Source organism: Notolepis coatsorum, assembly GCF_963971535.1.
Source record: "Notolepis coatsorum genome assembly, chromosome: 19".
Classification (NCBI taxonomy): Eukaryota; Metazoa; Chordata; class Actinopteri; order Aulopiformes; family Paralepididae; genus Notolepis; species Notolepis coatsorum.
The window spans coordinates 72,817,829-72,830,158 of record NC_140183.1 but is presented as its reverse complement, the minus strand read 5'-3'; the positions used below and the strand labels follow the sequence as shown (position 1 = coordinate 72,830,158).

Sequence of the window (12,330 nt, the reverse complement as noted above, 5' to 3'; positions counted from 1 at the left end):
AACAGCTTTACACATTAATTTAATTTAATTTAATTTAGTTTGACATTTACTGAGAGTAAATTAATTAATGAATATGGCCACCAGTGATGTCATTGGGGACATTGAATCCTTGTGTTGTGTACAGTATAGCTAAATGAGATGATAAGGTAGCAGTCCCTATAAGACAAGGTATTGCTATGTTTTCCATCTATATCATGTCATGGAGCTGTAATTAACACAACACAAGGATTCAATGTTCCTGATGACATCACTGGTGGCCATATTCATTTACTCTCAATAACAGCTCAAACTAAATGCATGTGTGGCGAAAAATAGTTTTTGGACGTGTGTGGGATTATGTGCAAAATAAATCAGCATTGTTTTTCTGGTGATGTGCCCCTAAAGCTATCCCAAATGTTTCCACGCAGTATCAAGTTGAGATACTCTTGACTCATAATTTCAAAGACGAGCTGCTTGACTCACCCTCGCAGGTTGAGCTGAGCGCTGGCAGTGATGGTCAGATTCAGACTGACTGGGTTGCTGTCAGGGTTGTCTTTGTTGGAGCTGAAGGAGACAGACACACACACAGAGACAGACACACACACACAGACACGCACACACACAGACAGACACGCACATAGGGTTGATAGATTAAATACAGAGCACATCCAAGTAGACACATGTCAGATACTTCACCGATCAATAGGCTTTAACTTGACGAAACACCCGTGAAAGGATTGATTGATTGAAAACTTTATTAACAGATTGCAGAATGGGTACAATACAGTACGGCTCAAACAACAAACAACTGCTACGAGGATGCAGACCAGAAAAAGACTTCCAAAAGTCCTCCATTTTCAATTCACCAGGACATTTATGACATACAAGACATACAAATATACAGTACTGTGTAAGAAAACAAACAAAAAAAAGATCATAAGAAAAATATATACATCCGAAGGGGAAGAAACTGTACATTGGAGGGGGTGCCCCGCTTGATAACCCTGGTGATGTGCTGGCTCTCATTGCCCATCTATCTACACGTTGGGTTGTGGTGGCAGTTGGGAGGCCATCTTGTAGGGTATATAGCATACACCAAGCAGGGGAGAGGAGGGGGAGGTAGAGGTAGAGCGTACAGCCTGGTCCGGTTCGAACAGATGCATCTCCTCGACTCTACCTTCCTCTACCTCTTACCTCTCGACCCCCTGGCTTCTCTATCCCTCTCTCTCTCTCTCTCTCTCTCTCTCTCTCTCTCTCTCTCGCTGCCTGTCCATCTATTCTATCCAATAGAATAGAATAGAAATACTTTATTCATTCCGAGGGAAATTTGGCACTACAAGTCGCTCACAGTAAACAGCAAACATTTAGGTAGACAAAAACAAAAAGACACGAATAAGAATAAAAATAAGCCTAAGAATAAAATACGGTCTGGGATATACATTTCCTATGTTACATTCTAATATAAGATATACTAATATAAAATGTCCTATGTTACATTCTAATATAAAATATACAGTAAAAATATCCAGAATATACAGTAAGTGTAAAATTGTACTATGTCGGTCTAAAAGTAAAAGTCCGAAGATAGTACTGTCACCCTGTGCTCAGTGATGCAGTGAGGCACAGTGATGCATTGTAAAGTCTGATGGCTGTTGGAATGAAGGACTTCCTGTGCCGTTCAGTGCTACATCTTGGGAGTCTTAGTCTAGCACTGAACTATTGTTCTCATGGATACCGTCCTTGGCTTTAGGACGCATCTGTGGATGTGTGGAGATGATGTGTGAGTGGTGGCAGTCGAATAAAGGGATGTTTAAAAGATACATAAATACAGGCTGTCACTGGAAGAAGTCATCTAATGTAATGTGGCATCCTCTTCATGATTACACATGTATCATTTTAGCTAGACTCTGCTGTTTGTTATGCTCTGTTAATTGATGGATGAAAGGTTTCAGGAAGGGCAGGCTTATCGCTACTTGATGACATTTTCCGACAACATCCAGCCTCCAGAATCAGCGGGAGACTGCGTAAAAAGTAACAAAGTAGCGTAACATCTGCTACAGAGTGAAAACATGAAGTGCTCAGAGCGAATCAAAGCACAAGGCAGATGACATGACCAGCTAATGGTGCTTCTAGCCAGCGGCCCGTCATGAGAGACAGACATGCAGGTCCCCATGGCTTGATTATCTCCTCTTCCGTGTTTACCACAGCTCAGAGCGTTGATGCGTACGAGACCTTTGGGGCGACTTTGGCTCAGGAGGTAGAGCGTCATAATCCTCTCCTCTCCTTCTCTCCTCTATCTCCCTTTCTTCCTCTCCTCTCCTTCTCTCCATTCCTCTCTCTCCCTCTCCTCCTCTCATTCTCTCCACTCCTCTCTCTTCCTCTCCTCCTCTCTTCTCCCCTCTCTCCTCCTCTCCTCTCATTCTCTCCTCCCCTTAACTTCTCTCCTCTCCTATCCTCCCCTCTCCTCTCCTCCTCTCCTTCTCTCATCTCCCATCTCTCTCCCACTCATTCTCTCCTCTCTCCCCCTCTCCTCCTCTCCTTCTCTCATCTCCCATCTCTCTCCCACTCATTCTCTCCTCTCTCCCCCTCTCCTCCTCTCCATCTCTCCTCTCTCCCTCTCCTCATCTCCTCTCCTTCTCTCATCTCTCTCCCTCTCCTCCTCTCCCTCTCCTCCTCTCCTATCCTTCTCTCCACTCCTCTCTCTCCCTCTCCTCTCTCTCCTCCTCTCATCTCCTTCTCTCATCCCCTTAACTTCTCTCCTCTCCTATCCTCCCATCTCCTCTCCTCCTCTCTTCCTCTCCTTTCTCTCCCTCCTCTCCACTCCTGTTTCTCACTCTCCTCCTCTACTCTCCTTCTCTCATCTCCTCGGTAATGAGAAGGTTCCCGGTTCAATTCAAGTCCTTGAGCAAGACACTTAACCCCTAACTGCCCCAGATGAGCAGGTCAGCACCTTGCATGGTTGCCTCTGCCGACGGTGTGTGAATGTATGAGTGAATGGGTGAATCTGAGGCATAAGTTGTAAAGCGCTTTGGATAAAAGCGATATATAAATGCAGTACATGTACGGAATGTCTGTCCTATGCATTATTATATATCTATGGGGCCCACGCATGATAAAAGAGTGAGCTTACATGGCATCACTTTTCAAGCCTGGCGTGGTACAGACTCCCAGACTTGCAGCTTCGAGCTGGATTTTAAAAACAATAATAAAAACCATGTCCCGGCCTCTGATTGGCAGGCAGGTTTGTTCACTGTGGGTACTTTCCGACGAGGAACACAATGGCACCGTTTGTTTTCCGAAACACCACTTGGCAGGCCAAAAAACGTGATCGATTCTTAAGATTCAAGCCATCCTGAGATGTTGGAACGTCTGATTACAGGGCCTGGAATAGTCACAGAGACCAGATTTCTCAATCTCAGTGGATTTGATGTTACTACTATTGGTAGCTGTTGGGATAGTGAGAGAGTTTCACCAAATCTTACCAAAGTAGTTCCAAATATGCTTGCCTACCCCGCCTTTAACACTTTGAATGCCACTCACGGCTTTTCTCGGGTTTACCCCCCGACCGTTGAATGCCACGTCACGAGAATACTATTTTTTTTCTTTTTTTTTTATTAGCGATCTGAAATCATATTGCATCAAGCCGTTGGAGATCCAGGCACCGCCGGCGCTCAGATGTGAAAAAAGCGCCCCTATCGTCTCCCAGATGGTAAATCACCCTTTTGGATTGGACTCAATGAAAGTGAATGGGAGAAAGGATTTCTGACTCCACATTTTACTTCTCACTGATGTAACCGGGGTCTACCAGAGTTAATTCTGGAGCCTTGGTGCCGCGGCGAATATGTGTTTTACTGTACACACGGTGGATCAATCAAATGAGCGATTTTTCCGAATGGCGATCGGAAATTGGAATAAACCATTTGAATACCATCTGACCTCAGGTAAGGAATCTATGTTATCAGTCTTAGGATAATCAGACTAGTTTTCACGGATATATAAGCGTTTCCCCTATATGTGATATAGCTGATAAGAGCAGCGATTATCAGCGCGCGGCACGAGCGTGCGTGCGCACACATATACTATCGATCATCTAGCGTTTATTTGAAAACGATTCATAAATAGGCAGACAAATGACAACGTTCTGGAATATTCCAGTAAAAGACGATTATCATAGAATGGGTTGTTTTTTCCGCGAAAACGAGTGATTTTCAAAATGCTATCAAACGGAAATGAAGCGATAAAAAAACAATCTGCCTTGACAATGTTGACTGGAAAATGAGTCTTTGATAAGCAACGGGCAGATTAGACACATAGCCATAATTTAAAACATAGATTAGGCGATATTAAGTTAACATTGGAGTGGATGGTGGCATTCAAGGGGGTAAAAAGGAAAACACGGCTGGCAATCAAAGTGTTAAGGAGCTTCAGATAACGGCGTCTACCAAACGACACACATGGTTCCCTTCACTCCTTTCACTGTTGTTTTTCTTCATGCTGTTTTCCTCCCAGAGTTGAATAAACGGCAACCGTGTCATATAAAAAGAGAAAGCCATAAATCTGGAAAACTGCATTGAATAGTAAACAAAGAATTTCTGAGACAGTGTCTGGGACTGTTGATTCCTGAACCCTGTGTGTGTGTGTGTGTGTGTGTGTGTGTGTGTGTGTGTGTGTGTGTGTGTGGTGTGTGTGTGTGTGTGTGTGTGTGTGTGTGTGTGTGTGTGTGTGTGTGTGTGTGTGTGTGTGTGTGTGTGTGTAGTGTATGTGTGTTGTGATGAAATGAATCAAAGGCGGTGTGGCGATGCTAACAGGGGACGTGTTGTTTTGAGCTTGTGTCTTCTGGGAATCTGTCTCGTCTCTGTTAATTTCAACCAGCCACGGGGACGGAACAGTTCCTATTTACATGTCTGTATAACAATCAACCCTTTGTGTGTGTGTGTGTGTGTGTGTGTGTGTGTGTGTGTGTGTGTGTGTGTGTGTGTGTGTGTGTGTGTGTGTGTGTGTGTGTGTGTGTGTGTGTGTGTGTGAGTGTGTGAATGTACTGTATATGTATGTGTGTGTGTATGTGTGAATTTACTGTATGTATGTGTGCGTGTGTGTGCGTGTGTGTGTGTGCGTGCGTGTGTGAGTGTGTGTGTGTGTGCGTGCGTGTGTGAGTGTGTGTGTGTGCGTGTGTGTGTGTGTGTGTGTGCGTGCGTGCGTGCGTGCGTGTGTGAGTGTGTGTGTGTGTGTGTGTGCGTGTGTGCGTGTGTGTGTGTGTGTGCGTGTGTGAGTGTGTGTGTGTGTGTGCGTGTGTGAGTGTGTGTGTGAGTGTGCGTGTGCGTGTCACCTGTGTATCTGTAGCTCAAAGCTGATTCGCGGTCCGGCCTCTTCCAACCTCTGGACAGAAAAGCGCAGGCCGACAGACAACTGGGAAACGAGGAGAACGAGGACAACCAGGACAGGAACGAGGGATGGAGGAGGACGGCAGGGGAGGAGTGGAGAAGGGAGAAAAGGGGAGCAAGTAGAGGACAGGTAGAGAGACGGAGGGGAAGGAGAGAGGAGAGAGAGACAGAGGAGAGGGAGAGAGTGTGTCATGTCACATCTGTAAGTATTCAGTAAGAGACGTCTGTTCGCCCTTCATGCTAACAAGGCTCTTCTGCTATTGGCTAAGCAGCACCCTGCTGTGTGTGTGTGTGTGTGTGCGTGTGTGTGCGCACACATATGTGGGCACTCACGTGTATAGGTGTACACATGTGTGTGTGTCTGTTTTTTCTCATGCTACAGATTCTTTACAGATCCCCGATGTGTTAGGCAACCCACAGGAACAACTGCACGGATGCACACATACACACGTGGGCACACATGAACGTATAGGTACGCACACACGCCACACACGCGCACACACACACACACACACACACACACACACACACACACACACACACACACACACACACACACACACACACACACAGCTACGATACAGCGATAGAAATGTTTCTAGTCTCTCCCCGATGTAAATCCCCCGTCTTCCAGACTAACTCACAACATGTGGGAGGACTTACTTCATTATCAACTGTATGACAATGGTCTGTGTGTGTGTGTGTGTGTGTGTGTGTGTGTGTGTGTGTGTGTGTGTGTGTGTGTGTGTGGACTCTAATGAACAACAGGTCAGACATTGAGCTAGAAAAGGAAATGACAGCACAGTAACACTCTGGTAGACAGGCCTGGGGGGGGAGAGGTCAGACTACAAAGACTTTATAGGACACAACAGGGTGAGAGGAGGAGGAGGAGGAGGAAAGGAGGAGGAGGAGGAGGAGGAGGAGGAGGAGGAGGAGGAGGAGGAGGAGGAGGAGGAGGAGAACAAGTAAAACTCTAAGAAGATTTGGGAATAAATATCAAATATATCTCAATCACTCAAGTGTGTGTGTGTGTGTGTGTGTGTCTGTATGTGTGTGTGTGTGTGTGTGTGTGTGTGTGTCTGTATGTGTGTGTGTGTGTGTGTGTGTGTGTGTGTGTGTGTGTGTATGTATGTGTGTGTGTGCGTGTGCGTGTGTGTGTGTCTGTATGTGTGTGTGTGTGGCATTGTTTTTCTACCCGAAAGAAAACCCCAATATAAATTTGTATCCTTGTGGAGACATGGGCTGGTGCTGTGTTGGGATTAGGTTAATGTCAGGTTAGGTTAAGGTTAGGTTAAGGCTAGGTTAAGGCTAGGTTAAGGTTAAGTTATGGTTGCGGTCATTATCGTGGGTTACACGCCACAAAGCACAAAACTAAACATAAAAACACCAAATGTGTTTCAATCAACTTGGAGAGAGAGATATATAGAGGAGAAAGAGGAGTGGAATGGCAGTAAAACTGAGTAAAAAGAGAAAAAAACAGAGATAAAAAAGTTCAAGTTCAAGTTTCTTTATTAGTTGTCATACAGAAGTACAGAATACTTTTATACAAAATGCATCTTTCTGTTATGCTCCAGAGACTGTGCTAGACAAAAATAGATAAGTATAAAATAAAATAAGTATAGCAGTATAAAATAGAAGTCACGTACGTAGACACAAGTGTTCAGTATGTACATTATGTACAATGTTCAATGCAGAGTAGAAGTAACTGAGTTACCATACAATATACTATACAATATACTAATACAATATACTATATAGTGCAAAGGAGAAATGGGATGAGGTACAATTTAGGTACAATTTACAGTAAGGTGTAATGAGGTATGGGTTGTAGTGCAAATTCTTTACCAATAAATATAAAGTATGTTTAGGTGTTCTAAAGTGGGTAAAGTGGGTGCTGCAGTGAGTTGTTTGTTTAAAGTGCGTGTGGATGTGTGTGCTGTGAGTGCATTTGATGGTTGTTACATAGTGTTATTATTCGTTGAGCATCCTGATGGCCTGGGGATAGAAGCTTCTTCTATCCCCAGGCTGAGTCTTTCTGTGCTTGCCATGAGACTCCGGTATCGCTTGCCTGACCGCAGCAGTTCAAAGAGGCAGTTGTTTGGGTGGCTGGAGTCTTTGATAATTCTCTTAGCCTTACCCATGCACCGCTTGTTGTAAATGTTCTGGAGAGTGGGAAGCCCCCCTCCAATTGTGCGTTCGGCTGAACGAGCCACTCTCTGTAGTCTGCTACGGTCTTGTGCGGTGCTATTCCCAAACCAGGAGGTGATATTGCCAGTCAGGATGCTCTCTATTGTACATGAGTAGAAGTTCTTAAGGATCTTCTGACTGACTTGGAACTTCCTTAGGCGCCTGAGGAAGTAGAGGCGTTGCCGTGCCTTCTTCACAACACTGTCAATGTGTGTGGTCCATGTCAAGTCCTCGGATATGTGGACTCCGAGGTACTTAAAACTGTTCACTCTCTCAACCGGTGCCCCGTCGATGCTGAGGGGGCTGTAGTCCCTGACCCCCGACCTCCTAAAGTCCACAATCATCTCCTTTGTTTTGCAGACGTTCAGGGAGAGGCTGTTCTCTTGACACCATCCCGCTAGGACCTTGACCTCTTCCAGGTAGGCCCTCTTGTCATTTGCAGAGATCAGGCCCACCACTACTGTGTCGTCAGCAAATTTGATGATTGTGTTGTTGTTCCGCTGTGCCACACAGTCATGTGTGTACAGGGAGTAGAGAAGGGGGCTCAGAACACAGCCCTGGGGGGCCCCTATGTTGAGGGTGATGGATGAGGAGGTGCAGTTGCCTGCTCTCACCACCTGGGGTCTGCCCGTCAGGAAGTCCAAGACCCACTGGCAGAGGTCATAGTTCAAGCCCAGGTCCCTGAGCTTGGCTATGAGTTTGGAGGGGACTATGGTATTGAATGCTGAGCTGTAGTCGAACAGTATTCTCACATAGTTCCCCTGCCTCTTGTCCAGGTGTGATGCTGCTGTGTGCAGCACATGGGCTATGGCGTCCTCCGTGGACCTGTTGGGGCGGTATGCAAATTGCAGGGGGTCCAGGTTGATGGGGAGGGAGGAGCAGATGTAGCCCTTCACTAGCTTCTCAAAGCACTTCATGGCTATGGAGGTGAGAGCTACAGGGCGGTAGTTGTTGAGGCAAGCAGGCTTGGATTTTTTGGGTACAGGGATAATAGTGGACTTCTTCAGACAGCCTGCATTATACCTTTAAACTGACCCGTCTGCTGCATACAGCCTGCATTATACCTTTAAACTGACCTGTCTGCTGCATACAGCCTGCATTATACCTTTAAACTGACCTGTCTGCTGCATACAGCCTGCATTATACCTTTAAACTGACCCGTCTGCTGCATACAGCCTGCATTATACCTTTAAACTGACCCGTCTGCTGCATACAGCCTGCATTATACCTTTAAACTGACCCGTCTGCTGCATACAGCCTGCATTATACCTTTAAACTGACCTGTCTGCTGCATACAGCCTGCATTATACCTTTAAACTGACCTGTCTGCTGCATACAGCCTGCATTATACCTTTAAACTGACCTGTCTGCTGCATACAGCCTGCATTATACCTTTAAACTGACCTGTCTGCTGCATACAGCCTGCATTATACCTTTAAACTGACCCGTCTGCTGCATACAGCCTGCATTATACCTTTAAACTGACCTGTCTGCTGCATACAGCCTGCATTATACCTTTAAACTGACCTGTCTGCTGCATACAGCCTGCATTATACCTTTAAACTGACCTGTCTGCTGCACACAGCCTGCATTATACCTTTAAACTGACCTGTCTGCTGCATACAGCCTGCATTATACCTTTAAACTGACCTGTCTGCTGCACACAGCCTGCATTATACCTTTAAACTGACCTGTCTGCTGCATACAGCCTGCATTATACCTTTAAACTGACCCGTCTGCTGCATACAGCCTGCATTATACCTTTAAACTGACCTGTCTGCTGCACACAGCCTGCATTATACCTTTAAACTGACCTGTCTGCTGCATACAGCCTGCATTATACCTTTAAACTGACCTGTCTGCTGCATACAGCCTGCATTATACCTTTAAACTGACCTGTCTGCTGCATACAGCCTGCATTATACCTTTAAACTGACCCGTCTGCTGCATACAGCCTGCATTATACCTTTAAACTGACCTGTCTGCTGCATACAGCCTGCATTATACCTTTAAACTGACCTGTCTGCTGCATACAGCCTGCATTATACCTTTAAACTGACCTGTCTGCTGCATACAGCCTGCATTATACCTTTAAACTGACCCGTCTGCTGCATACAGCCTGCATTATACCTTTAAACTGACCTGTCTGCTGCATACAGCCTGCATTATACCTTTAAACTGACCTGTCTGCTGCATACAGCCTGCATTATACCTTTAAACTGACCTGTCTGCTGCATACAGCCTGCATTATACCTTTAAACTGACCCGTCTGCTGCATACAGCCTGCATTATACCTTTAAACTGACCTGTCTGCTGCATACAGCCTGCATTATACCTTTAAACTGACCTGTCTGCTGCATACAGCCTGCATTATACCTTTAAACTGACCTGTCTGCTGCATACAGCCTGCATTATACCTTTAAACTGACCCGTCTGCTGCATACAGCCTGCATTATACCTTTAAACTGACCTGTCTGCTGCACACAGCCTGCATTATACCTTTAAACTGACCCGTCTGCTGCATACAGCCTGCATTATACCTTTAAACTGACCCGTCTGCTGCATACAGCCTGCATTATACCTTTAAACTGACCTGTCTGCTGCATACAGCCTGCATTATACCTTTAAACTGACCTGTCTGCTGCATACAGCCTGCATTATACCTTTAAACTGACCTGTCTGCTGCATACAGCCTGCATTATACCTTTAAACTGACCTGTCTGCTGCATACAGCCTGCATTATACCTTTAAACTGACCTGTCTGCTGCATACAGCCTGCATTATACCTTTAAACTGACCTGTCTGCTGCATACAGCCTGCATTATACCTTTAAACTGACCCGTCTGCTGCATACAGCCTGCATTATACCTTTAAAAGAGAGAGAAACCTAGGGTGGCTACGTGGCGTAGTGGGCAAGGCGCTCGCCACGAAATCTGGAGACGCTGGGCTCGCCCGTTCGAGCCCAGCGCTCCACATTTGCTTTCAGTTTAGCTGGTCGTCCGTACTAATACACATTGGCCGTATTACGGGGAGGGAAACTGAAGGGTGGGGATCGGGCGTTGTGGACAGCGACTCCTACAGGTCGGTTGGTGCGCTTGCGCAGTAGAATCAGGAAGTGTCGGGGGCAGCGTGAGCCTCCCACGCGTTACTCCTCGCCACTGAGAGATCGAGCTGCGCAGGTGAAAAGATGCGACTGCTGTTACCTCAAGTACCGGAGGGGACTTGTGCTATGTATGACTTAGTCCACATTGCAGCCGGCTTGTGGGAGGCAAGAAACAGCGTCCGTGACAGGGGAGGGTTGAATTGGATGATACGAAATTGGGATGGGAGAAAAATATAGAAAAATGGGAGAAAAAGTGGATAAAAAAAAAAAAAAAAGAGAGAGAAACCTAGAAAGAGAAGGTGATGCCACACACCACATATATAACTCATATTTCTGTCAGCCTCTGTCTGTTCTGCTCAGAGCCTCTAGAGCTGGTCTGTGTGCAGCAGACAGGTCAGTTTAAAGGTATAATGCAGGCTGTATGCAGCAGACAGGTCAGTTTAAAGGTATAATGCAGGCTGTATGCAGCAGACAGGTCAGTTTAAAGGTATAATGCAGGCTGTATGCAGCAGACAGGTCAGTTTAAAGGTATAATGCAGGCTGTATGCAGCAGACAGGTCAGTTTAAAGGTATAATGCAGGCTGTATGCAGCAGACAGGTCAGTTTAAAGGTATAATGCAGGCTGTATGCAGCAGACAGGTCAGTTTAAAGGTATAATGCAGGCTGTATGCAGCAGACAGGTCAGTTTAAAGGTATAATGCAGGCTGTATGCAGCAGACGGGTCAGTTTAAAGGTATAATGCAGGCTGTATGCAGCAGACGGGTCAGTTTAAAGGTATAATGCAGGCTGTATGCAGCAGACAGGTCAGTTTAAAGGTATAATGCAGGCTGTATGCAGCAGACAGGTCAGTTTAAAGGTATAATGCAGGCTGTATGCAGCAGACAGGTCAGTTTAAAGGTATAATGCAGGCTGTATGCAGCAGACAGGTCAGTTTAAAGGTATAATGCAGGCTGTGTGCAGCAGACAGGTCAGTTTAAAGGTATAATGCAGGCTGTATGCAGCAGACAGGTCAGTTTAAAGGTATAATGCAGGCTGTATGCAGCAGACAGGTCAGTTTAAAGGTATAATGCAGGCTGTATGCAGCAGACGGGTCAGTTTAAAGGTATAATGCAGGCTTTAAAAAAGTGAATATCAGGAAGGCAGCAGGTCCGGACGGCATCCCCGGCCGCGTCCTAAAAGTCTGTGCCGACCAACTGGCCCCAGTATTCACTGACATATTTAACCTGTCCTTAGAACAGGCTGTCATCCCCACCTGCCTGAAGAAGTCCACTATTATCCCTGTACCCAAAAAATCCAAGCCTGCTTGCCTCAACGACTACCGCCCTGTAGCTCTCACCTCCATAGCCATGAAGTGCTTTGAGAAGCTAGTAAAGGGCTACATCTGCTCCTCCCTCCCCATCAACATGGACCCCCTGCAATTTGCATACCGCCCCAACAGGTCCACGGAGGACGCCATATCCCATGTGCTGCACACAGCAGCATCACACCTGGACAAGAGGCAGGGGAACTATGTGAGAATGCTATTCATCGACTACAGCTCGGCATTCAATACCATAGTCCCCTCCATACTCATAGCCAAGCTCAGGGACCTGGGCTTGGGCTATGACCTCTGCCAGAGGGTCTTGGACTTCCTGACTGGCAGACCCCAGGTGGTGAGAGCAGGCAACTGCACCTCCTCAT

The 12,330-nt window shown here is 46.2% G+C and overlaps 1 protein-coding gene across 1 annotated transcript in view; it reads right to left on the bottom strand.

Annotated features, from left to right (window-relative positions):
* itga8 (integrin, alpha 8) overlaps positions 1 to 12,330 on the bottom strand; it is a gene marked incomplete at its 5' end in the record, with an annotated part of 128,618 nt that overhangs the window by 20,278 nt on the left and 96,010 nt on the right. The window contains 2 exon segments of the mRNA XM_084336695.1: positions 463 to 543; positions 5,306 to 5,385. Coding sequence (XP_084192821.1) covers positions 463 to 543; positions 5,306 to 5,385 — 161 coding nt within the window.